General features: G+C 39.0%; 1 protein-coding gene across 3 annotated transcripts in view; it reads right to left on the minus strand.

Annotated features, from left to right (window-relative positions):
• The window catches only part of MROH2B (maestro heat like repeat family member 2B), a 59,358-nt gene extending 35,665 nt beyond the window's left edge, over positions 1 to 23,693 (minus strand). For 2 of the 3 annotated variants that reach the window (XR_005530506.1, XM_039244291.1), the window contains exons 1-17: positions 23,214 to 23,690; positions 21,608 to 21,669; positions 19,980 to 20,090; positions 18,326 to 18,485; positions 17,514 to 17,612; positions 14,728 to 14,882; positions 12,274 to 12,414; positions 11,825 to 11,917; positions 11,664 to 11,733; positions 9,892 to 10,005; positions 8,910 to 8,983; positions 6,339 to 6,461; positions 5,182 to 5,295; positions 3,190 to 3,346; positions 3,002 to 3,042; positions 1,959 to 2,100; positions 1,395 to 1,438 (exon numbers count right to left, since the gene is read on the minus strand). Coding sequence is in view for 2 of the 3 variants with exons in the window: in XM_039244291.1 (XP_039100222.1) it covers positions 1,395 to 1,438; positions 1,959 to 2,100; positions 3,002 to 3,042; positions 3,190 to 3,346; positions 5,182 to 5,295; positions 6,339 to 6,461; positions 8,910 to 8,983; positions 9,892 to 10,005; positions 11,664 to 11,733; positions 11,825 to 11,917; positions 12,274 to 12,414; positions 14,728 to 14,882; positions 17,514 to 17,612; positions 18,326 to 18,485; positions 19,980 to 20,090; positions 21,608 to 21,669; positions 23,214 to 23,241 (1,728 nt within the window). In the remaining variant the exon portion in view is untranslated. Of the gene's footprint in view, positions 1 to 1,394; positions 1,439 to 1,958; positions 2,101 to 3,001; positions 3,043 to 3,189; positions 3,347 to 5,181; positions 5,296 to 6,338; positions 6,462 to 8,909; positions 8,984 to 9,891; positions 10,006 to 11,663; positions 11,734 to 11,824; positions 11,918 to 12,273; positions 12,415 to 14,727; positions 14,883 to 17,513; positions 17,613 to 18,325; positions 18,486 to 19,979; positions 20,091 to 21,607; positions 21,670 to 23,213 lie in introns of all 3 variants that reach the window. The other variant, XM_039244292.1, reaches the window with a different exon arrangement.
• Positions 23,694 to 27,574: the final 3,881 nt, after the last annotated feature.

A 27,574-nucleotide genomic window follows, 5' to 3' on the forward strand; every position in this document is an offset into this window, starting at 1 on the left:
TAACTAAATATTCCTGGTTTCACCAATTGTTCTGAGCCAGGGCCTCAGTCAGTCATCTGAACCTATGTCCTTCTTCATTGAACAATACATAAAATTGTGTTTTTGTCTTTTTGGAGAATAAAATCCATTGTAATTTCTAAAGTCTATTATTTCTCCTGTGTTTTCCTTACCTTAAGCTTAGAAAAGGACATTTAATTTCAAAGCCAGTGAAGATTTCTATGTATTTTCTTAACAGAAACTCATTCAGTGAATGGGTCCTTTGAGGAGAAGAAATTAAACAACTTTGGAAGTCTAAGAGAAGAAGGCACATGCAAACAGTTTGGGAAGAAGAAGACTAAATGGAAGCAACCTCGGGATTGGAAGAGGGAAAGGGATGTTCTCAAGGCTTCCCTCTGGAAAAAGAACCTTCTTTCCTAGTAAGAATAGTTACTTTAAAAAAGTAGTGGAGGGAAATAGGGCAGGAATTTTGAGAAAGAAAAGGGGGAAGATAAAAGAAGACTGAATTTAGGAGGAGAGGTAGATCCTAGAATTAAGGACAGGAGAGTAGAGCAGTTGCTTTCAAATCTCATACTAGATAGGAATCACTTGTGGGAGTCTTTAAAACACACAGTTCTCAAGAACCAGTCTTAGAGATTCTGATTCTGGAAGGGGCGGTGATGGGACATGGAGGTAATGTGGAAAGGTCACTAAAACTTGAACTTTTTAAGAAGCCATAGTTAATTTCTGTGTGGGTGGGTTCTGAATGGAGACCCTGCTAGATTAAAAGCTCCCTGCCTACAAACCCTTTGACTGCCTGGAGGCTCCTGAAATCAGAATTCTCTCTGTAGAGTCAATATCCAACTCCCACCTGCAATTTACCGTTTGGGGGATTTGTCACTATCTGTGGCACTGTTCAGTTGCAAAGGTCCAACAAGTTTATGGATGAGAGATTTTTTTTCTGGAAAACTGGTATAATGTGGTCCTTTGACTTGTAGAAATCAGGAAAAATACAGTGAGAAACAGAAAGAGGAGGAAACAGTTATATTTAGAAGCCTAGAAGTGGAAATTATGTTGATTTGTGTTTCTTTATATAAACAGTAAAAGAATGCAATTACAAGGAGAAGAAAAACTGAAAATTAGAGAAGATTTAAGAAGACACAGAAACAAATATTTGTAAGTGAAATCTTCAAAACTATCTGAAACTCTTAATCAGATTGAAGATTTAAGATTATTCAAATTATGGTGATATAAAGACTGTACTTCTGAAGTGAGCACTTCTAACATTCTAGTCCTTTTATTAAGGAAAGGAAATATTGCTTGCTGCCCTTCAGTATTGAGATCTTTTTAGTGAAGATGGGTAACTCGAGATGATTGATAAAATCATCATGAACAATTAGCCTAGAAGTTACCCTTACCTGAAGCAGCATGGTTTCCCATAGCACGATGCTAGTGTTCTTTCCTAGAAACAGAAATTGATGCAATAAATTGCAAAAAATTGATGCTGGAGCCCCATTTCAAGCTTTACACAGGATGATTATTTCAGATGAAATTTACTATGTTGCCAGCTTTAAGTGCTAGTTAGGTGGGTGGAAAGTCTTCAATCCATGATAAAAATTTAGGCTTTTTGCTACTTTCAAGAGTAACTACTGAAGTGACTATATTTTAATATTCTAACTTAAATAGTAATAACTTATTAGAACAATACCAAAAGGGGGTCTCTAAATACAAGAAAAAGACCAGAGCAAAAGTGAAAGTTCCTGCTAAGAATGTTCCCCGCCAGATCCTCCTGTAGTACAAGTATTTGGTAGAGAAATAGAACATCAGGAGTCAAGGAAAAAATGTAGCTGTCTGCCTCTCATGTAAAGTTCATTGTTTTAACTGCCTAAAATGAGCAACTATGGTTTCAGACAGAGAAGTGGTGCCTTGTTTCTTTGTGTTCTTGCCTCCTCGGATGAAGACTGGATCCCAATGCCTCATACCTTCCAGACACTGCAGGAGCTCAGGTAAGCGTGTTTTCCATAGGTCTACCAATTTGGGGTGAATTATCTCAGGCAGTATCTTCAACAGTCCTATTGCACCAGCGCCATGCAATTTCCCTAAACTGGTGAGCATAGATATTACCTGAAAAATGGAAGATAAAAGGCGAATCAAATCCAGGGGTATTTAAAAGTCCTACCTGCCTTTTCCATTTATCACTATCCTGGATACTCTTGATTCCTGCAGTAGACAAAATTTTAACAAATCATCAGTCTTTTCTTACTTATTTTAGAACAAAGCTAATGCTTAGACAATCCTCCCCAATTTTCATCTGAGGATAAAGGTGAAAAAATATATAGAAACCACTGACCAAAAATAAATAGTGGATACCAACATGTAGATATATTTACTAATTAAATAAGGGCCTGTAGAAATGATATTTGGAGCAAATGATACATATAGGGTGGGGGAGAAAGGAAATCTAAATAATAGATCTAGATTTAGGTTCCCCAGTCTATGGGGGAAAGAAGGAAATCTAAATAATAGATGTGGAATTTGTTTGAATGGTACTTATGGATCAAATTCAGTCCATGCTTATTTAAAAATAATAAATTAAGTTTAATAAGCATTTCAGAGTAAGAAGATAATCTTGCCAGCAATCTTAATGAGTGTCATTAGTGTAGCAGAACATTTATTATGCCTTTCTAGTGTTCCTTTTGGTTGGGAGTTGCTGTGTAATTTTTATTAACATTTATTTAGAACTGAATGATCTAAGCGTTGCTTGGGTGGCTCAGTCCATTAAGTGTCTGAATTCAGCTCATGGTCTCATGGTTCATGGTTCAAGCCCTGCATTGGGCTCTGTGCTTAATAGCCCACAGAGCCTGGAGCCTGCTTCAGATTCTGTATCTCCCTCTCTCTCTCTGCCCCACTCCCATTCAAACTCTGTCTCCCTGTGTCTCTAAAAAATAAATAAACAAACGAAAAGAACTCAATGATCTATATTGGCTTAAATCTAACCAGGATTATTTATTTGTAACTCACTCACCAGAAGCCTGGCCAGTAGCTGTTGTGGTGAAGGAAGTTTCACTAGAAAGAGAAAGCGATTTTCATTATTGCTGTAGGGGCTAGAAAAATTCAGATTGGGGTTGGGCATTATGGTCAAGGCATGGTAGCCTTTCTGGAAATGACTGTCTCATAAGAGAAGTGTTTTCCTTTGTTTTTGAATGTACACACCAGCTCCTGTAGAGATGACAAGTGCTGTTGATTCCTGGGCATTGTTCTTCTTCCTCTCCTCTGCCATAATCAAGCTTCTGATGATATTAAACAGGTAGCCCAAAGTTCCTGTATATTCTACAGGTACAACAAAAGTCAGGATTCTTGGCCATAGCACCTGTGGAAAACAAGGCACAGTGCAAGAATTGCTTATTCTTTTCCATGATTTCTCCTGGGTCTTCATTCTGCATTTCCCTCTGATTTAGAGTAGGTTCTCTCACTTGCTATTTTTTTTTTTTTCCGCTCCTTAGACCAAATGAAAGTGAAGCCATTATATAAAATCTCTGTGCAGCATATTCATTTTCAGGTGCTAATTGTAGCTAATTTCTACAGGGTTTGCTGCTGGAATTTGGGGCAAGACAACCCTTCATTGTGAAGCAGTGTTCTACAAAATGCAGGAAATCTAGCATCCCTGGGGTCCACTCACCAAGTGCCACAAAGCCTCTTATCAATGTGACAACCCAGAATAAGCTGTATACATCCCCAAACTCCAACACTGGAATGGACTGCTCCAAGAAAGGATGATTGGGAACAGATAGTGAATGGGCTGCTCTGCTGTTGTGGTCCAGGTGCTGACCTTCTTGCTCTGGAATTCTGGAACATCTGTTTCTATAGTCAGTCTGTTTCATGTTCTCTGGAAAACTCCCTTGCCATGATGGAAACCTAGGTGTCAACATGGATTCTTCCCTTGTTCTTGTCACCCAGATTTCATCACCAAGCCCTGTCCTTTTTTCATCATAAGATCTTCCATGCCCTTCCATATCTCTTTCCTACTCTCATGACCCTGCTCCCATTCCTGTGAGTTGGATCTGATCTCAGGCTCCCTCTTTTTGCTCTTAGTCAATTCCCATGTAAACACACTGATCTCTTAAAGCTATCATTTAAAAAATTTTCTTAATGTTTATTTATTTTTGAGACAGACAGAGAAACAGAGCATGAACGGGGGAGGGACAGGGAGAGGGGGAGACAAAGAATCTGAAACAGGCTTCAGGCTCTGAGCTGTCAGCACAGAGCCCAATGTGGGGCTCAAACCCAAGAACCGTGAGATTATGGCCTGAGCTGGCCTGAGCTGAAGTCAGATGCTCAACCAACTGAGTCACCCAGGCACCCCTAAACTTATCATTTTACATGTTTAGCCTTAGCTTCACATTTTGAATGGCTATCTAACACAAGGTAGGGACTTGGCATTTTAGACCCATGAGAATATGGTCCTAGACTTCTTTTCATCATTTACTTTTAGATTGAAATGTTTCAAACTTAGTATGCATCAGAAATAGTGGTACTTATTTGCATGCAGATTCATGGGGCTTTTGCCCAGAATGTTGATTCAGTAGGTCTGGGGTATGGCCTTGAGATCTGCATTTTAAATAAATATTTTAGATCATCTAAGAATCACACCTTAAAATGCCATCCTAGATGAAACTCTGATCCACTTAAATTGGTCTGTTGATTGTCTCCTATCTGTGCTATGCATTTCTGGCCTGTGAATCCTTTCTCAGGTTATTTTTGCTTACGGAAAATACAGATTATACAGATTCCGAGGCTCCTCCCCTTAAGGTGAAGATTATTCTTAAGCCTCAGGTGAAGTGTGAGAATGTGTGTTTTCAACACATTCCCAGATGAATGGGGAATGGTTAGCATTCACTGAATCAGAATCTCCATGCATCACTTAATGTTATGTCTAGATATGTTAGGGGGAGAAGAGAAACAATATATTACGGTGCTTGTAAACTGTCATTGGTTATCTAGATATGAGATCATGAATTAATTTCAACACCTGTTTTTGAGAAACTACTATGTTTTGGGCACCGAGCATAGTAATGCACTTCCTCTAGTGAGAGCATCAAAAAGCTGATGACACATGAAGTACAAATTCATGTTGTTACTCCTAAATGGTCAGAGCTTTAGAAAGATGATTAAAGAAACTGTCAGTGGTGACAAAAGACCCCTTACCTGGGGCATTCCAATGACCAGTGGGTCTAGGGTTTTTAAGACCTCAAGGCTTATGTCCTGAACAGATTTCTCTCCCTCTTCCTCCTCATGAGAATTAGGTTTCATTGGTTTTTCCTTCAAGAAAGATGAAACAGGTGACTTGTTTTTTTTTTTAATATTTTTTAAAAATTTATTTCTAGGAGAGAGAGAGAGAGAGACAGCGTGAGCAGGGGAGGGTCAGAGAGAGAGGAAGTCACAGACTGAAACAGGCTCCAGGCTCTGAGCTGGCAGTCAGCACAGAGCCGACGTGGGGCCTGAACCCACGAGCCGCGAGATGATGACCTAAGCGAAAGTCGGATGCTTAACCGACTAAGCCACCCAGGCGCCCCACAGGTGACTTGTTAATAGTCCCTTCTGTCTGCCGATTCCCTCTGAATTTACTTGGATGTGTTCTCAGACTTCGGTGGAGGATGCAGTGACTCAAATTAAGGGGCTCAAGGAACCCAGAAACCTTGGTCTTCAGTATCTAATTTCTGTTTTAAAGTGCTCCTTAGAGGAACGGGTTAGAAAAAAACCCTGCTGGATAAAACAGAAAAGCAAAAATTGTGAGCATCCTTGAACTGCAGATATTCTCTCTCTTCCTCAGCCCTTTGCCATTTTCTCTGGGGCAAAATTTTCAAAGGCACTGCTTCCTAGTGGAGTGGACTGTAATTTCAGCTGTTGTGGTCTTGCTAAGATCACAGAGATCTTACCCACATACTCTTCAGGAAGTCAACCCCAGAGCAGCAGGTGTGGGTGTCTCTTGTTCTCTCTGAAGTAATTCACTTTCTCCACCCCTGTCCCAGACCTTTGAGGGCAGGCTGTCTCCTCCTTAGGGAAAACCATGATTTCACCTACCTTGGGTTCATCATAAGTTGAAAGTGATATCAGTGAAAGAGAACTGAGAACACTAGAGGCTGAAAAATCTATCAATAAAAGTGATAGAATAATAAGATTGAAATGTAACTTCTAAATCAGTCATTGAATTGAGCCCCAGCCATTAAAACCAAACCAAACCAAACCAAACCAAACCAAACCAAACCAATCCAAATCAAACCCAAACAAAACAAAACAAAGCCAATTGAGTCAACTGTCCTTGTTACAGTATAGCTTTCAAAACTGCACCCTCTTCCTCATACCAGATTCTGGTTGGACATGGCAAACTGGGAGAAGATGTAATCAATCAGTGGCCACCCTTCCCGGGCTTCAATGTAGCATTTTTCACACATGGTTTGGATGAGAAGGAGAGTGGAATTCCTCACCTAGAATCAGGAAAATGTATTTGCAACATTTTACTACATTGGGCCGAATATAAATTTAGTTTCTCCTATTTAGTGGGAACTTTCCAAAAAGGAGTAGAAATTGAATGATGGTACTATAAATAGATGGAGCAGGAAGTAAGCTATAGCTTATGATTTGAGGGTTACAGGAAAGTCTCTTTCTTTTTTTAAATGTTTATTTACTTATTTTGAAAGACAGGGAGAGAGAAAGAGAACATGAGTGCATGAGCAGGAGAAGGGCAAAGAGAGAGGGAGAGAGAGAATCCCGAGCAGGCTCAGTGCTATCAGTAAACAGACTGACTTGGGGCTTGATGTCATGAACTGTGAGATCATGACCTGAGCTGAGATCAAGGGTCGAATGCTTAATTGGCTAAGCCACGCAGGTGCCCCTTTTTAGTTTTCTGCTTTGTTGTTTTTGTTTTTTCTTCAATGTTTGGGAAAAGCTCTCTGCAGCCAAAATCTTTCTCCTTAGCTCCCAACACATATCCTCTATTGCTATAGATGATGAAATGTTGGTACTGTGGGCTAAAAACACTGCCTTGCCTTTAAAATTCTCAATGAAAGACAGCAAGTTGAACTACAGATCTACAATCCTTTACCTACCATTTCAAAACCCAAAAAACCCTGGAAACTGGAATTCTGTTTCTTGTGTTTAGCACTAACTCATTTGGTGGCAAAACCCAGCTGACCTGTTTTAAAACTATTTGTAGTCTTTACTTATTCAATGCAGTGTGAATATGCATATATTTTCTTGCAGATATTAACGAGTTTCTTTGTGACTCCTGTCACAGTAATGTTTTTCTAAAATCAGGAAGGTTGTGAATTCTGAAACGTATCTGGCCCTAGGGATTAGAACAAGGGATTATAAACCTGTATTACAATGTTTAAATAATTAAGTTTGCTTATTGGATTGCTTCCCTGGGGGAAAGTAAGCTCAGATCTAATTCTTTACTGAATGGGTGTTTTACTGGAGAATTGGAAAGAAAGAATAATTTTGAATAGGGAGTTAGGGCCACATGGTAGTAATTAGCAATAAGCATAAAGGTACTAGTAGTCTACCTAAGTGAGGAAAAAAATTTACAAATTTTCTATTTTTGCCCGGAGAGCTAGACTTCCTTAAAGTTTCTGTCCTCTTTTATTCTACCCTAAACTTTCAGTAATTTTTCAATTGTCTTGGCCATTTACTGGGCAAGGTTTTTCTATGTAACCACTGTTTATTTATTAACTAGTATTTATTTTTTGTTTCAATTAAAATTTTTTAATATTTATTTATCTTTGAGAGAGAGAGAGAGAGAACACAGTGTGAGCAGGTGAGGGACAGAGAGAGACACACACACAGAATCTGAAGCAGGCTCTAGGGTCTGAGCTGTCAGCACAGAACCCAACACGGGGGTCGAACCCACTGTGAGATCATGACCTGAGCCAAAGTCAGATGCTTAATACACTGAGCCACCCAGGTGCTCCTCAATTTTTAATTTAAATTCTAGTTAGTTAACATATAGGGTAATACTGGTTTTAGGAGTAGAATTTAGTGATTCATCACTTACATATAACACCCAGTGCTCATCACAATAAGTGCCCTCCTTAACACCCATCACAGATTTAGCCCATTTCCCTACCTACCTCCCCTCCAGGAACCCTCCATTTGTTCTCTATAGTTAAGAGTCTCTTTCCTGGTTTGCCTCTCTCTCTCTCTCTCTCCTTTCCCCTATGTTCATCTGTTCTGTTTCTCAGATTACACATGTGAGTGAAATTATATGGTATTTGTCTTTCTCTGACTGACTTATTTTGCTTAGCATAGTTTTTGTTATTTACTGCATAACTTTTGTTATAATCACTGTAGACCAAAGTCTCTTAGGGGAATTTTCTTCTTTTCGTTGGTTTCTGTATAGGGCTTTGATCCAAACAAAATATGGTTTTAATTTAAAAAATACGATAATTTCAAGTTTTTAAATTTGTTCCAGTACAAGTTACATATCTTTTCTGATATGGAATACTTTAATCAAATAATCATGAAATATTGTGCAATCTACTATGTTCAAGACTTTCTCTAGGTGCTCCCTGGTTGGAAAATAAGATATCTAAGCTAAAAAAAAAAAACAAAAAACCAAGTTTAGGGGCTATTATATTTTTGGAGAAAGGTATGTTATTTTTATAATTAGCAATTTTAAAACTATTTGAAGAGCATAGCTCTGTGATGCTCTAGGCAAAAATCTTTTTTCTCTGCTGAGAAGCCCTTGAACTGAATGTACTTTAGAAGTTACCTTGATATAGTTTATCTTTCAGGGAAAGATGGAGTTCTACTAAAAATAGAATTCATCACTGAGCTCTTTATAAAGCAATCTCATAAGTAGATTCTGAAGGAATCAAAACCATTTCATTAATTCCTAAAACATCATCCAAAATCAAAGCCCACGTTAATTCTCTTACTTTTATACTGAGGTCACCCATGACAACTTTGACTGTTCTTTCAATTGAAGTGATGTGATCCCTCAATTTGGGCTCTGAAAGACAGGGAGAGAAATTAAGAGACTGGGTTCTGTAGGAGTACAGTATGTTCTAGAACAGATGAAAATCCATTAGAGTTATGGTACATAATGGCAAAGTCTTTTGTCCACAGCATTTCATGTTATTCAATTTTCTCTTACTCTCTTCCAATTTTTAAAAGATGTTAATTGCTCTCTTTGCTCCCTATTGTATTTGGTTTCATCTTGTTTAAAATGTTAGGTTCCAAAGTGGATTCAATATGTCATGCTCAATGGATTAGCTTTACATTTTGTGAGAATATTTTATATTTCTTGTCTGCTGAGTCTTCAGTAAGTCTCAGGGCTAACTTAATTTTTAAAAATATTATAATGTAGGGCAAAAATGAATTCTCATATTTTATTGAATCCATGATATCATCAATTCTATAGACATCATTATTTTATATTGTACCCAAAACCCCCTTAGAGTGGCTGATTATAATTAAAGATGCTATCAATTATGAGATGCACTCCAATATCATGAAAGTATATACTGCTTGGCATTAATGAAATATGATATTTCATTAAATTCTACCCTTTTCTAAATGTACTAATCTCTAGAATATTGTGCATCCTGTCCCACCTACTCCCTATTTATTTGGCCACTTAACCAACTTACTAGATCTTTCAAATTTTAAATTTGATTCTCAAGTATTCTACTTCTCCTTCTCAACTAGGTATATCCATAAATATCATGAAAGAAGAGAGGTAATTGAAAATGCCTGTTTAAAATTAATAGATTGTAGATGACAGAGAAGACAGAGCTTCACTTGAATGTGATCATTGATAAACAACCTCAAAGACATAGAATAGAATTAGAGAATGCATGGGCTTCAGTTTGCTTCTTGGCACAAGATAAACCCCAGTGGCTTCATCCCTTTGCTTACCCTCAGCATTGATAGCTGATCTTAACAAAGTCAAGATTCCCGTTCGAATGGTTTCATTATTACTTCTCAACTGTTCATCAAAAAATTCCATCAGGTCTGCAGGGTTGGAATGGGCTGAAAGTTGAAAAAATGCTGGAGTCACAAGAACTCATTTTTCACATTAGGGAAAAATACTTGTGAATGGAAAAAGGAGAATTCCATGAAGATTGTCACAGTGACTCTTAGGTTGGTAATTAGAGTTTATGCCATCGGTGCATCTTTAGTGCTACAGAATTAGGCAATTGGGTCACTAAGAGAGATTTATATACTTAGGTCCACATCTGTTCATGCCTGTGAATATGACTTTATTTAGAAATGAGGTATTTTACAATGGAATCCAATTAAGATAAAGTTATTAGGGTGGGTCCTAATTCAAGAGAGGAGGAAAACAGAGGAGACATGGGACAATGTCTTGTGAACATGGAGGCAGAGGTTGGAGTGATGCTTCACCAGTTGTGGAACTAGAGAGCTACATGGGTAAGGCAGGAAGCAGGAGAGACAGAGAAAGCCTGATTGGAGTAGAGAAGTTTAGGTTCACAATGATCAGAGATAAAGTAAAACAGTTAATTACATTGACCACAGAACAGAGGAAAAAATAAAAATAAAGGGATCAATTAGAAAAGACCTAGGACATAATAGAAAGGTGTGTAGTGAAGTAATAGAAATGACATATTTGGGGGAGGGGAGGTGTATGGGAGGTATGGGATTGCTCTTGTCCTTACTTCTCAGGGTCTGTGTTGGAACACAGTTTATATACTGGCTCTGAGACCTTGGTGCTTCCTCTACAACTCGTTCTTGGTATTCTAACCAGACAATGACTGGGACTGTGATGTGAGAGCAGGAAGGAAAGGGAAAGAGTGAGGGAGGGAGAAAGAGAGAGAGAGAGAGAGAGAGAGAGAGAAGGAGGAATAGATACTAAGAGATAACCAGGGGGAAAAAAGCATGATTTTGGGCTTGACACAGTTTCAAATAATCTCAAATACCAAGAAAAAAGCATTTCCTATCTCTAGGATTCCCAATTCACTCTTGCTTGCCTAGAAATAAATCCATGCATATGCATTAATTTTTGACAAAGGAGCAAAAAATATATTAGGGAAAGGTTAGACTCTTCAATAAATCATATTGGAAAAACTGGATAGCCACATGCCAAAGAATGAAACTGGATCCTTACCTTATACCGTATACAACGATCAAATTAAAAAAAAAAAAAAAAAGACATGAATGTAAGGCCTGAAACCATAAAACTCCTGGAAGAAAACGCAGGTGGTAAAAGCTCCTTGACAGTGGTCTTGGAAATTATTTTTTGGATTTGACACCAAAAGCAGATGCAACAAAGGCAAAAATAAATAAGCAGAACTATATCAAGCCAAAAATCTTCTGCTCAGCAGAAAAAAACCACATGAACAAAACGAAAAAGCAACATATGGGATGGGAAAAATATTTGTCAACCATGTATCTGGAAAGGGGTTAATCCTCAAAATATGTCTGGAAATTTTTGGATTTTAGAACTGAAAGTAAAGGATTTGAGGGGAAACCACGATGATTGATTCCCCTGCCTGTTAGGCTTCTCTTGGAAACAGGTAGGCTAGGGAGAGGCACAGAATACTGTGAGTTTGGAGCAATGTTGTGTGCGTGCAAAATAACTCATGTGATAGTTTGCACATCCTTCATCATCATTGTCATCATTGCTGGGAGACATTTTTATTAAAAACCCTCTGGATGCTGGGTCCTACCTAGAATGAGGAAACAGCTTGAAGCTTCGATTTCATTTTCCTTTACTGGAGGCTCTGCAACGCTGCACACCTGAATGAGAAAGAAGAACCAGGAGGGAGATGTTAACAACAGAAACCCAGTGAAAATGAAACAATCAGATCTGACAGCAGGATTTTCTTACCTGGTGGAGTAAATTGATGAAGATGGTTTTTCTCAAGCCCTTTGGAAGGGCAACGTCATAAAGGACCACTGCGGTCAGGATTTGTTTCAGACTCTAGAATGGAAGCTCTCAAACATTAGTTGGAGGCTGCCCGTGAAGCAGCAGCACAGGATGTGGAAGACAAATAATTATGGTCTGTGAGGCGAACGAACCCATACCCTTCCTGCAGTTACCAGTTTTTTTTAGCAATTCAGTGCCTCAGCAGCTGGAAAAGAAAATTCTTAATCTCTTTTTGGAGAGTCCATCTCCCAGCTATGTTAACCTCTTCTCTACTTCCTAGTCCTCAAAAAGTATTTAAGTTCAGCTGCCCAGACCAGTATTTCAGTTCCCCAGGACCTCTTGAGATTTACTGTCTTCCAGGATGGTTACCAGTAGACTGTGAATCAGTTCCTTTAGGGCGTGGCTCTTACCTGAGTGACGTGGAAATCGATCTCTTTGTCTTTATACTGGTTCAGGAGCCAGGGTACTTGGTCCAGGGCGTAGTCGCAGAGGTCTTCCCGATGAAGCAGCAGGCTCACTGTGGGACCATGCGCCTTAACGATGGCCAAAGTCTGCAGAGGCAGCAGACAAATACCACTTGTAATATTTCACTATGCTTTTTGTACATTTCTCAGAACACCAGGAGGTTTCCACCCCCCCCCCCCCGCCCCCAAGAACTTTCCTCACTGTTTTCAGCCAAGAAAGATTCCTTCACATAATGGTTAGGTTAAGATCATCGCATGAGACAGTTATGTTTATGTTTGTATTTGTAGCTATATCTACATCTACATCTATGCTGTTACTCATTTTAGTATTTTCCCTCTCTCCCCATTTCTTTCTTAAGAAAATCTTTCTTAAATCTTTCTTTAATAGTCACTATCTTTCAATATGCTAACAAATTTAAAATTTCCCTCATATTAAAACAATTCTTGGACTCCTAGACCCCAATTCTGTTTCTTTCCTTAAAAAAGTAGAAATGCCGAATCTGTAAATTCTACTTCTGAAACTATTACACTATATGTTATTACACTATATGTTAACTAACTAGAATTTAAATAAATACTCAAACAAACAAACAAACAAAAAAGCAAAGCTCTCTGAAAGACAGATCTACATTTGCTATCTCCACTTCTCACTTCTCACTTACTCCTAAATCCATTATAATCTGGCTTCTATTGACACACAAAAATGAACATGTATAAAATATAAATGTAAATAGGTTGATTACTAAAGTTTAGAAATCACAAAATTATGATGAAGGAAAAAACACAATATTCACTTTGCTAATAGTATCCGTAGTCCCCAAAGATAATCACTGTTCAGTGTATTTTAATATGATTTTTATTTATTTGAAATTTTCTTTTCTATATTTTCTTCATACATTTTATTTTTTTAATTGATGCCATTCTTTAAAGTTCTACATTCTACTTTTTCTACCTAAAATTATATGATGAATTTTGTCTGTCAGCTAAGTTTTGTCATACAGCAAAGCATCTCGAAACTTGGTGGCTTATAATAACAACCATTTATTTCTCTCAACTGTGTGTCAGCTGGACGATTCTTTTAAGCAATAGAGCATTTCCAAGCAATGGACACTTTTCAAGATTATTCTTGTTTGAGAACTGAAACAATAGACTCCATGGATCTCCCTTTGCTTCTCAAAAATTATTCCTTGCTTAGAACCCTTTGAAAGGTCTTTCATTTCTTATTAAAAAAAAAGTCCAAGCTCCTATGTAGCATTCAAGGCTCCTCATTATGTGGCCAAGACCACCTTTCTGGTTTCACTTATTTCTGCCCTTTTATATTCCCCTTTCTCTTCTCCCCTTCCTTTCTCCCACTGGACTCATTCAAGTGTGCAAGTTATCTCGTCTCAGCCTATGCTTCAGTGGGCTTTGTTGCCTCTTTAGGGAATGGATCTTGCCTGCACTGAATGTCTTTATAGGCTGCAAGCTCAGTTTCAATGTCACGGCCTTTCCAGTACTCACCACAGGAGTTAAGTGCTTCTCTCTCTGTGTTTCCTTATTACTTTGTGTACCTTCTTGTCACTTGTCTCACTCTTCCTGTGGGAAGCTAGGAAAGTGCTTGGCAAATTTGTATTGAATTTTGTTTTTTTAGGTGCCTTAAAGAAAAGACTTCTATAGGTTATTTTAAAAGTTTCATGTTTGCTAATGATTTAACTACCCCAGCGTGTTAAAAAAATAAATGCTTTGGTAGCTTAAAGTATAGAAAACAAACTGAACTAGAGAAAGCTATGTGTTACATCTTTTATAATATATACATTATATATATTTTATACCAATAAAAGACCTAAAAAGGATTTAAGTTAGCCTACATTTAAAAATTATACCAATAAGCATGGGATTATATGTGAATGCACTTTGTTACCTATTCTGTGCAAGATATTACAATATTTTGAAGCACATTCTTTAGATGTTATTTTATTTCATTGTCATCTACATTGACAAAGTAAATTTCTGTGGCTCTTGCTTTTCTTAGTCAATAACTCAACCCAAATGTGGGTTATGATATATAAGGCATGAAGTAACTGTCAATATATTTTACTCATTTTCAGTGATTTATTGTTCTTTCTGTACATGGGAATGTCAGTTCCATGGGAGTGGTGATTTTGGTCTGTTTGACCCCTACTGTATCTCCAGCATGTGGAACAGTGTCTGATATGTCATGGGGACTCAATAAACATTAGTTCAATAATGAATAAACAGTGATTTGAAACAGGAAAAACAAGAAGATATGATAAACCTGATAAATCACAACTCATAGCTTTCCAAAACAACTGAGACTAATTATCATGTCAGAAAGAGTAGAGCAAGTTCAACCAGCATGGAAGGAGAGCTAGCCTGAGGCATGTTGAGGTCGCCACTCACTTGCGCGGGTGAGGTAATAGGGACCCACATCTCCATTATATACCGGAACAGCATGAAGATCTTGTCAGAGAGTCGGTTGGCATCCAATCTGGGATACGGAAAGTCTCTCCAGTGGTTGACGTACTTGTAAATGGCCTTGCTGAACTTCTCAAGGGCTGCATTTAAAAAACAACCACAGACTGAGAAAAATCTAAAGGTGGGAGGGACCATAAAATAATTTGAGAAGAGTGTGCTGATGATTAACAAATGTGTAATAGTTTCTATAAAATGTTATGACTGTACCAAATAAGCATATAAAAAGTATTCAGCCACAGTAGCGAAATGCAAATTAAGACCATAATGAGATATTAGAACAAACCTTCTGAATTGCTAAAATTTCAGACAATTTTAAATGTTGGTAAGACTAAAGTGCAGCTGGTATTTTCATATACACTGAGGGGAGCATGAACTGATATAAACACTTTAGAAAGCTGTGTGACACTATCTACCAAAGTTGAATATGTGTTCTCCATGACCCAAACATTCCACACCTAAGTTTATAGTCATTAGCTACACAAGTATATAGGAATTAGAAATCTTATACAAGAATGTTCAAATTCACTTTTTTGGGGTAATAACATCAAACAGGAGATAGTCTAAATATCTGCCAACAGGTAGGGTGGAAGAATTGTACTACAGACATGTAATAGTGTACAGAAGTGAACGTGGACTATAGTTTCACACAACAATATGTAGGATCTCACAAACAGACAAAACTAATCTATGGTTGTCAGGGTTGTGGTTACCCTTGGAGAGGATGAAGATGGTGATGATTGGGAGAAAAGATGAGGTGGCTTCTGGGGTATTAGTAATGTCCCACTTCTTAACCTAAGTGGCAGTATGTTCATTTTGTGACAATTCATCAACCTGTACACTTCTGATTTCTATGTATTTCCATGTGTCTGTTTCCCTTCAAAAAATAATGTTGGGCCTGAAAAATATTTCTACCACCAACCTATACATACTTGCGTCGACTGCATTAAATAATATTATTTCTTTCTTCAGCCCTCATGTTTTACTAAATGATAAAGAAAATTCATGGTCTACTCCTTAATTATACTTCACATGCAAAGAATACTCTGGAAAGATCCCGAGTATCTTAGAGCTGGCCATTTATTGGCTAATTCACATTCTCATCAAACTGATAATCTCCTGCTATGCTTTGTCATAATTGTGTACGTGTGTGGGTGTGTGTGTTTGTCTTGCACTGGCCTATAAACAACAAGAAAAAAAGGATGTCTTATCTATTAATGGTATCTGAAACAATGAGCACAACGTCTGCTTACTGACTGATTGAATGAAGAGCTAGATGAAAGGATGGATGACTACAGAACTTTATACCTGTTCTTTAGCGGCAGTCAGGCAAAAATTGCTTTAGGACCAAAGGGTCCTAGATAACTTTATAACACAAAGACAGAGAATCCCTTATTCAATGCCATGATGATTTCTAATTTTATTTCCTTTTCCCTGTTGGTTGTTGATATTGCAGATAGAAATGCTATTACAGGCACCAAAGTTTATTTGCAAGAACACAATGTTAGCTGTGATAGTAAGTAGGGAAAATAAAAAGTATTGGAAAGTGGGCTAATCTAGTGTAATTGCTTAAGTCCTTGAGCCAGACTGTCTCAATTCAAATCTTGGCTCTGCCACACACTAGCTGTGACTGCAGGCAAGTGGTTAACCTTTCTATGTCTCAATTTTCTCATATATGAAATGGAGGAAAAATATTACTTACCTAATGGGGTTTTTGTAGGGTTAAAGGAAACAATAATCTTAAAATACCCAAGGCATTGCTCAGGAACATAGTAAATTCTCCATATGTATCAGATACAAATGTCGCCTTCACTGAGGACAGAACAAGAAGAAATAGACAAAACAGAGCAGAAAAGACTTGGCTGATAGGTAAAGGTGACATTCCTGACACCATGGGCTTTTAAATATTACCAAGTAGTAGTGTTGGGGGTGTCAGAGGTGAGAGGGATCTTAGTAATCACTTTAATGTGTTTAGGGTGAAAATGAGATTGAGAGAGGGCAGAATCACCTGATGGTTCAGTGGATGATCAGACAGAGAAGTCTAGGTCTCCAGCCTCATCCAAGAAGCCCCTCATTGTGCTGTAAATGTTTTTTTCCTAGGAATTCCAGAGCATGTTTTTCTTTGTAGACTCTTGATTACTATAGATGTATTTCAGTTTGGGGTGGAGAGGAGATTTGTAACCCATAGTTTGTTTACCTATTTTCCTTAATTTTATGATTGCTTGTATTTTGACTGGTTTGATTACTTATCATTATTACAATATTGCATTATAAAGAGATGCCAAAATTTAGTCTACTGCTAAGAGCTGGTGAGCTCCTAGAACTATTGTGGGGAAAGCGTGATGGAACTAAGAAGGAGGCTAGAAGTGGAGGCCCTTTAGGGCAGTGGAAAGAGTATAGATGGGGTGGTCACATAGACATGAATGCTACCTCTCCATCACATTGACTGTCACCACTTTAAGGCGATTGTTTAATTTCTATGACCCTCAGTTTCTCATCTGTAAAAGGGGGTAATAGTACTTACCTTGCTTTGAGGACTGAGAGAGAGAATTATAATTGCTGTGAGGATTGAGAGAGAAATTCCTATGCAGTAGGCACTCAGTAAATGGTAGCTATTATTATTAGAAAGAGTGTAACTAGAGTGAAAGGAAAATCAAACATTTGCTCAATTCATAGTGTGGTCTTCATAAAGAGGGAACCATAGGGATACCCACCAATACAGAAAACTTCCTTCATTCTTTCCTCTTGGGCCAGCCTGAGCATGGTTTGCATGGTGAGCAGGGTCATCATCATGAAGGGAATACTCTGGGTCACTGCCAAGAGGGGCGCAAGAGGAGAAAAGCATTATCCTCTCACTGGGATGTTCTGTGGCTCTTCGTGTCAGCAACAAGCATTTCAAGGCTGCATGGGTGACACAGACAAGGGGCAGCCGGAAGATGTCCTCCTGTATCCCTCTTGCCCTAATGCCTGGCTGTAGTTAGAGAATCAAGGAGCAGTTGGTTTAAAATAACGTGCAAGCTATAAAGTCACTTGCACCTGTATCTTGGTAGCAATTGCTTGTTTGGATATTTTATTAATGTCCATCTCTCCCACCAGAAGTTTCCTACATCCCCAAGGCCTAGCATAGGTAATAGACACTCAATAAATAAGTAAACAAACAAACAAACAAATAAAATATCTGGTAAGTAAAATGGTGTAGAAAAAAATCATAACAAACCCTTAGTTCATGTAAGTGTCCAGTGGTTTGTGGAACGTGCCATGTGGGAAAAGGGCTTTGGCCAAAACAAAGCCAGGTGAAAGGGAAGGTGAGGGTGGAAGGGAGTCTAGCCAAATTCAGAGCAGCATGGACTGCCGGTGGGCCAGCAGGCTCACCTATGCTCAGCAACAGCTGCCTAAACCCTCCTATTGATACTCTTTAGTACAGCAGAAAGGATATATGTTCTCCTTTCTGCTGTTTGCAGCCATTTGCTGCAATTATTCAGGGTAGTTGTTTCCCAGGAAAATGTGGAAGTTATTCCCTCCATACCGTAGCTTGTTGCCAGTTCAGCCAAAGCAAGCACAATGAATTCATTTGGTAGCTCCAGTATCCTGAAGTTACTTTGGACTTCATACATCACAGAGTTGAAATCATGTGCAGCAAGAGACACCAAAACCTCACCTGCCAGCATTCTGGTTTCTCTGAGGATCTGAGAAAGAAAAGGAAAATAATAATAACAACTAGAGAAAGAGCAGAGTGAGTTTGCAGAGAGGTAACAGTCTAGCTAATATTGGCCTTGGGATAGAGAGAACAGGCTGCTACTACTCCGGGGCGGAAGCCTCTAGAGTAATGGTCAGTAGCTGCCAAAATGGAAGTTATTTATTTTTATAAGAGAGAGAGCATGAGCAGGGGAAAGGGGCAGAAGGAAAGAGAGAGAGTATCTTAAGCAGGCTCCACGCTCAACAAGGAGGCCGATGAGGGCTTGATCCCGTATCCTGAGCCAAAATCAAGAGTTGAAAACTCAACCATCTGAGCCACCCAGGCGCCCCCAGATGTGATTTTAATGAAATTTTAAAACTATGTTTTAATAAATTTCTTGTAAATTTGAGATCAAGATATGTTTTCTTGCTAGTTGGCCAGGCACTATGAACCTAGGATTTATGTTTTGTGTTTAAGTGATGAATCACTACAGTTGAAAGACTGAAGGGAATGGTGGAAGGGAAATGGGGCAAAGAGTCTAGAGTTTGGAGTCTTAGTATTGTCCTGATCCAGGTATCATTGATACTGGAGATATTTGGAGGGACTTCTGGTTTTGGTAATGCTCAACTAGGTAATTTGATCAATGATCAATTTTCCTGCTGAGGAAAATAAAAAGAGCTGGACAAGATATTTAAAAGTATACTCATAAAAACATCCCAACATAGGGTGGAATGAATTATTAAGTTGAGATCAGGAAAAGATTGGGAATCTGGAGACATAAGTTCTATATTTGAAGCTACTTTGCAGTATTTTGGGAAGAATCAACAGAATTTAGGACCAACAAATGGGTAGACCTCGGCCATCCCACTTCTCATCTTTTGGTCTAAGACCCCAAAAACCTGCATTTAAATTAAAGGTTCAATTGGCCCTCCATGAACTGTAGTCCAACTTGGAGTCACAGATGTGCCCTGCCTCCCTCCCCTCACCCCTCTCCAAAATCTCAAGTCCTGAAATTAATCATAGATTGTTAGTACCCTTGACAGATAACAAGTAAAAAAATCCTTTCTGGAAGAAAATAACATCTAGGACTCAAATTATTTCTACAAATAAATTTTTAAATATAATGCCTAGCATATGTAGATAAGTAGGCACATGAAGAAATCACAATTCATATGGAAAGGAAAAAAATTAGATTCTAGTTACTTGTTCTGTCAATAGCTGTGTTACTTTGAAAAAAATAAAATCTCTCCAAGCATCAATATGTTCATCTAAGAGTGGAATGGATAATATGATCTCTCAAGTCTTTTTTAGCTTTGCCTCAGTTTCCTTATCTGTGAAGGGATAAATAATAGGTATTGTAATAATACTATGAACAAATGAAAGTGATTTGAGGTGCAGACAGCAATGTACAAGAAGCTTATAAATGTCTACATGGATGCAGTTGTGTCACTTAAGGACCTGTTGCTGGCCCTGACATGGATTCATCATCAAAAATAAAACTTACAGTGTTGTCTCTCATGTCCTTAGAAGCATAATAAATCAGCCGTTGGACAATTGCATCATCCAAGATGTCGGTATTCTGAATGATGGAAGTGAGATGACTATAAATGTCTTCCTGTGGACATACAAGCGAATACACAGAAATTTGAGTTGCAAAACTAAAGGAATCAGATGAAGTCCAAACGAATAACACCATCAAGCTGAGCAATGCATTTCTACTTTACAGTGAATTTTATATATCTTAATTGGGGCTTTCTGAACATAATATGCAACTTTAGGAATGAAGGCTTATATGTAAAGCAAAGTTCTTTCTGAAAACTATCTTAACCTGACAACAATACTTCGATGAAAACTAACTGAAGGTGGAGACAGCTTAGCTAACATATCAAAGTCTTGAAAATCACCGTTGTAGGGCCCTCCGGGGACTGGAAATGCCCATTTCCCTAACTACTGCTCCCACAAGGGAGTGACTATGGTAATAAGGAGCACATTGTGATTCCCCAAGAGGCTGATAAGCTATGAAGCTGGATCCTTAGAGAAATTCATAAGCCCTTGGCTTTAGTTCTGCCTTATAGAGAGAAAGCTGTGAATTCCTTTGGACAGATCTTAGCCTTTGGAAATCATGGGGCTTGGCCAGGCGCTGTGTGAGAGGTCTCTTCTAAATCCCTTAGGTAGCCACACGGCCTTTGATAGATGAGAGACCGGTGTTCTGAAATGCCCACAGCCTCAAGCACCTTGCCTTCAAGGTACTGTGCCCAGGTTGAAGGTGTGAAATAACTCCCTTGCATAAGAGATTCTGGTATACAGTCAGGGTTGAGAACCACTGATAAAAGTATATGTAGGCCCCACCCTTCACAGAGAGGCTGCATTGAATCATGACTAGGAGCATTTTTTTTTCCTTTTTCCCTTTTCTTTTCTTTTCTTCCTTCCTTCCTTCCTTCCTTCCTTCCTTCCTTCCTTCCTTCCTTCCTTCCTTCCTTCCTTTCAAGTTAGACAGGCTTGTGTTTGGATGTAGTTCTGCTGTTCTAGTCATGTAAATGCTCTGGGTCTCACTCTTCTTACCTGTGAAATGGAAACAGCTATACCTACCTCATAAGGTGTGAGGAGTGAATAATATACAATTAATTCACTATTGTTTGGAAAGCATCTAGTGTGCTGCTTCCCAGACAAGCGTCCTTGGAGGTAGATGTTATTTTACAAAAGGTTGTTGAAGCCAAGAAAGCCTTCACATCCCAGAGAAAGAAATCTCTAATTGTGAAACAGCATCACAGACGAGTAGGGGAGATCTCTTGGGATGCTCATAGGAACTCTGAGCTCATTCAGGAGGAGACTGTAATACACATGGTTGTGAGTCTGACGTCCCCCTCGTACCACATCTGTGGTTCAAGGTCATGGAAAGGGGCTTTCTTTTGCTAGCTTCCATAATTGAATACTTGGATTTCTCAAATACAAATGCCATTGTTTAAACATTATAATGACTTCCATTATAACTGTATTTTCTGAATGATTGAATGCCACGTAAGAAGCCAGAGAGAAGAGAGGAAGTGAAGGCTAAGAAGGAGGTATATGAAATGTTGCAATAATTAGACTAGAAAAAGAAATGCAAAAGACATTTTTCTCTGTTTTTCTTACCTTACTAATATTATCTTCTATGTTCAGCATGCCTAGAGTGAGGTTAATATCTCCAAAAGTCTCTAAAGTGCACAGAAAAAGAATTAAGTCTCTGCTGAAATGCTCTCCTATTAATTACAATGCAATAGTTACAGAATATTTTTTTCTATTGCCTTCTCTCTCTCATTCCCTCCCTCTCTCCTTTGCCCCCTAACACCCTTCTACTTCTTTTTTAATGTTTATTCATTTTTCAGAGAGAGAGAGAGAGAGAGAGAGAGCGAGAGCAAGCGAGCAGGGTAAGGGCAGAGAGAAAGGGAGACACAGAACCTGGAGCAGGCTTCAGGCTCTGAGTTATCCACACAGAGCCCAATGCGAGATCATGACCTGAGCTGAAGTTGCCACTTAACCAAATGAGCCATCCAGGTGCCCCTCTTCTTCTTGACTGCCAACTCTGATGGCAAGAGCTGTGTCTTATTCATATTTCATATACTTGACATACTTGCAAATAGCTAATAGTATTTTTTTCAAAACCTGAATAAAAGGGGAAGGGGAAGATGAAAGTTGCTACATTGCTAATTATCTCCCCTGTCATGTAGGTATCACCCTATACGTGCTCCCCATCAAGGCTAAGCTCTCAGATGCCATGAGATGAAACCCTTACACCCTTGAATGTGAGAAGGCAATGGTGTGATATAGCTGTTGGACTTTCACTTCCTCTCAGCACCTCATCCATGTTGTTTTCCATACTTTGACCACCTCTGGCCTACCTCTCTTTCCCATTGTCTAAACTTCTAGCCTTACCAGGTCCCTCTTCTGGTCCCACACTCATGGAAACTTCTCTTTTATTTATCTATTTTTAATTAAAAAATTTTTAAATGTTTATTTATTTTTGAGAGAGAGAGAGAGAGAGAGAGTCACAGAGAGAGGGAGACACAGAATCTGTGCTGAGCTGTCAGCACAGAGCCTGACATTGGGCTCGAATTCACGAACCATGAGATCATGGCCTGAGCCAAAGTTGGATGCTTAACCAACTTAGCCACCCAGGTGCCCCAAAACTTCTTTTTTCTGATAATGACTTAAATTATTTTGACTTGCACTTTCTAGGCATATTTGTATTTGAATAAAGCTCATTGGAAAACTGAAAAAAAAAATAGAGTCTAAGGAACTAAGCAATTTCAGGCCACATGGCAAGTTGGCAAGAGAGAAACTCTTGGAGGCAAGCCTCCAAATCAAGCCACAGAGCCCTTTAGCACAGTGTGTTTTGGCAAAGCAGATAGGCAACTATCCTTGGAAATTAGGGGAAAATATTTCCAAAGGACTCTTCCAGTATTTATGATTAAACAAAAGACTTCCTTTGTGCTGTAGCCACTTTCTCCTCAGGTAGACTATATATTTTTATTATCTCTCAGGCTCCTAGTCTATCATTGGCCCTTTACAATCAATGTGGTTTTATTATTTTTGCATAAAAAGAGAGTAGAAAGAAATAACCTTATGCTGGTGTACCGTTTCATAACATCTTTAAGGTGTACAGATCTTCCATAATGACCCACACCATCCCCCACCCCACATATAGATATGACTGCACAGACACAAAACACTTGGCTCCTCTGGATCCCGTGATGCTCACCTATGGATTCTTCCATGTCCTGAGTCATGTCTTGGCTGTTTCAGGCTCTCTAAGAGAAAGCACCTAAGTATCAGAAATAGTAAGGCTAAAAAAATCAAACAAGCAAGTTGGCAAGTTTCTCACATAAGTTTCACATAAGGTTTCCTAAAGGATAGTCCCTCCTCCGCTTGATTGGCACCGTGATCTGGAAGCCTCCAGCGATGGGCTGCTATTGAGGAAGATGATGCTGTATTCCACCACTATGACATTTTCTTGCTTCTGAGCTCCTGCTGACCAACAAAATGGCTGCATCTCACCAAATATTGTCCCTTGGATGGAGACCAGAGCATCTGAGAGGGAAGAAATTAGAGACTGGGACTCAGACCATTTTTGTAGACCAAAGGAGTTCCTCTCCTTAAACTTGGGTCCATTGATCACAAATATGGGAATGGTTTTCAGTGGCCTGGTGTTGGTAAAGCCTTTATGATGATGTGGTTAACTGTTCTGCTTGGTGAAAGTCAGTCACACAAACTGGGCATGCTCAGTGGACTGGAATGTCCACCAGGGGCAGTTGAATGGAATGTCCCAACTGACAGCAGCAAAGCAAAGCCTTCCCTGCTTCCCTTTCTGTTCCCCATTCCCCCTCCACCATTCACGTGGTCTAGGCCTTAACCTCACTCCAGGCTCAGGCTTTTTTTTCTTTGATTCCATTTTCTCCTTTTGTTTTCAAATCATCTTTTTTCTACCCTCCTTGACTATAATGCTTTCAACTTTATCAGTGTGGACCTAAATCTGGTCCCAATGTCCCTGACTCTAAATCTATATGACCACGGTTTTCAGTTTGTCCACGCTGACTGTATGTTAATGTGGCAGGTGTTTTCCAGGGAAGGGGCTGCTAGGAGTCTGTAGGTCTGGTTGTGAAAGGGGCCTTGAGAAGGAGCTCATGACAATTCTCATCTGCTGCTTCTTTTCAGTTATCTCTCTTTCATTGGTGAAGTTCATTTCAGGTTCATAAGTCAAATGCTTCCTACTAAATCTTTGAATTTGTCATTCTTTTTACAGACAGATTATTTTGCATTGGCCTCAGCAAGCAGCTAGTTAAGAACATTTAGAGCTTCCCAAGTCAGCATCACTATTTCCCAGATTGTGTCCATAAGTGCCTAGTAACAGAATCACCTGGTGTCCTTATTTAAAATGTCCATTTCTAGGACAACTATAATGAAGGGCAGAAGTCTGTATTTTTAATGAACACCCCTAGTGATTCTTGGGCTCACTAAAGTCTGAGAAGCACTGCCTAAGATCATTGCCCAATTACCCACTTGGGGATAGCTGAAAATTTGGCAGTTATTTGGAGGGTGTTAGTTGTGGCTGGGTGAGAGGACCACTGCTTGTCGGAGGCCGGCTCCCGCAGGTCCAGGGGTCCCTGAAGGAGGGACGGTGTTGGCGAGAGAGAGAATGAGAGAGCCCCGAGATTCTGATCACCAGGCAGGCATCTCTGTCCTGTCAGTCTTGGTGTTTTTATTTGAAGGTTCAGCAACAACATGAAGTCAGAGAAAGGAATTTCTTACAAAGGGAGGCCTTTTGTGATATCAGTTGCAGAATTATCCCGACCAAGGAAATAACAGGATGTTCTTAGAGAAAAACAGGATAACATATAGGTTAAATTGTATATAGATAAGCTAGGAGTCATTCTATCTGGCTCTCAAGAGGATGAATGTTTCTGAATTGGTTTGTTTGTGGAAACTACCATGGGGGCCCTAAATTGTCAGTCTTTGCCCCTGGGTTTATGTTTTCTTTTTTTTTTTAATTTTTTTTATTTTTTAAAAATATTTTTTATTTATTTCTAGGAGAGAGAGAGACAGCATGAGCAGGGGAGGGTCAGAGAGAGAGGGAGACACAGCCTCTGAAATAGGCTCCAGGCTCTGAGCTGGCAGCCAGCACAGAGCCCGACGCGGGGCTCGAACAGACGAACTGCGAGATCATGACCTAAGCGAAAGTTGGACACTTAACAGACTAAGCCACCCAGGTGCCCTGGGTTTATGTTTTAGCTACTCTTATCTATCCTCATCCCAGCTGCCAGTGTAAGGGAGGGTGTTTGTGGAATGTAGGCCTTGAGGAAGGGACTGCTATGCTTCACCAGTTAGCAAAGATATATGTAGTAACTATGTTCTGCCCTTATCTGTACCTTAACTTTAAATTAGGCTCTTTGTCTCAGGGCCAGGCTCAGTTGTAACTCTTGTGTTCTTAATCCCCTTTATTATCTAAGTCTTGGATCTGCAAGGCCCATAGGAAGAGCCTTTTGACAATCATCCACAGAGCTTTCATCTAAAATCTCTTTTGTAAAGGCAAGAATATGCTTTTCCTTATGAGGTATCTGTGTTCAGAATATGGGTCTGATATGGAATATTGTGAGGCCTGGTCAATACCAGTAGGCTCATTTCCAACATGAGCCAATAGTAGCAGAAGGAGATACCAGTTTTCATTTCTCATGGCAGAAGCTGTGCAAACGCTACCATATTCTTGCTGTGACTGCCATCCAGCAAGGCCAGTGTAGCTCCCGGCAACTGCTCATCTCCAGCGCCAGGGCTTGCTCAACCTTGAAGAATAGGCTGAGGATTGGTAGGTCAGAGAGGTACTGAGGTAGCTTGAAACTCTTAACATCCTGTAGGGAAATAAAGATATTGCAAATTATGTGCTCTTAGAATCTTAAGGAACAATGTGCAATACAATCAATAATAGGAAAGCTAGCTATTTAGGTAATTGTTATAATCAATTTCTTACTCATTTTGTGAATGGCGGCAAATGATTTTCCTGAATGTCTGTATCTCAAGATATCCTGATGTCATAGAGATTAGGGATGTTAGGAGATGATTGATCTGTATTGATTTTGTAATTTATTCATCAGGGCAATCAAAACACATTATTTTGCTAACTATTCTTTCAGATATAGCAAATTCAACCATTGCTCTCTTTTCATAAAATAATATTGCAGATAGATTTTTAAAAAGCCAAACTTTGAAACAACAAATTTGCTGTCATTTTTATTCCATTTTTTCTGGGCCATCTTGTTTCATTTCTCCATTATTTCCTGTCTTTCTTTTTACACCAGGTTCCCACAGTATGGGTTTGATTTCTCTGAAGCCCTAGATGCCTAGTAAACACTAACTCTCAAAGCTAGTAGGATGGTGTGTGCCAACAAACGAACTACTGTTTCTAAATACATGTTTGCAAGGAAGCTTAAGTTCAGCTTGCTAAAGAACTGAGGAGTCTCACTGGGTATATTGTAACCATTCCCTTTCGGTCTAATTTGACAAGTGAGACTACCCAAGCCCAGAACTACCATGTTCCCAAATGAGGTATTATCAGTCAGGAATATTAATAAGGCAGTAAAGGCAAAATATAAAGCAATGGGAGGGTATCAATCAATCTAATATCAAAATGTATAGAAATTTACATTTTTGTGATTTTAATGGTTTTATTTTGGAATACAATTCATTTGAACGTTGACATGAATCCTTTTCTTCTTTAAATGAAGAATTTGATTTTATAAAATATATTTTTAAAATGGAATTAGGCTCTGCTTTTTTTTTTAGTCAGTTTTAAAACATAAGCCTACTTGCTTATACTCTAGTGTATAGAAAGGTAAGAAATATTAGATGGTAATTTTATACAGAGCTAAATATTCCCCTGCTTTTAGCAGCCTCTCATTTGCTTCTTTCTTTTCCCTCCTCTTCTTCCTCTTTCCTCTCTGTTCTCTCATGTCCTTTTCTCTCCACCCTCTTTTTTTGGTCTCTCTTTCTCTTCTTTGCTTTTTCTACTTGTAAACAGTCACAACAAAAGAATCATTTCCAGTATAATTTGGTTGAGTTCAGTCCAAAACACATTTACTGACTATTTCTAAGATAAGAAGCCCTAGGATAGAGCTGCTTGGACAGACGATGATGAAAGGGGCCATGTCCTAACCTCAAAGAATTCACAGCCCATGGGGAGAAGCCAGTCTACTGACACAACTAACGGAAACAGTGAGGCAGAATAACGATTGTTATGACAGAGGAGTAAACAAAGAGCAGGATTGAGTTGGGAATTCTTTGTGCGGTGGACAGGGGTAACACTTGAGGTGGTCTTTGAAAGTAGAGATGAGCCGTCTACTAAATGCAGAGAAATCTTTTTCTCTTTCTCTAAGTAGAAGACCACAGATCCTCTAATTAACTGCTTTCTTCATCAGCATGAATAGTGAGCATAATAGTGTTGTTTTGCTTTAAAAACAATTTTTTTTAATGTTTATTTAGTTTTGAGACAGAGAGACACAGAACATGAGCAGGGGAGGGACAGAGAGAGAGGGAGACACAGAATCTGAAGCAGGCTCCAGGCTCTGAGCTGTC

Source organism: Hyaena hyaena, unplaced genomic scaffold (assembly GCF_003009895.1).
Source record: "Hyaena hyaena isolate Hyena2069 unplaced genomic scaffold, ASM300989v1 scaffold_236, whole genome shotgun sequence".
NCBI lineage: Eukaryota > Metazoa > Chordata > Mammalia > Carnivora > Hyaenidae > Hyaena > Hyaena hyaena.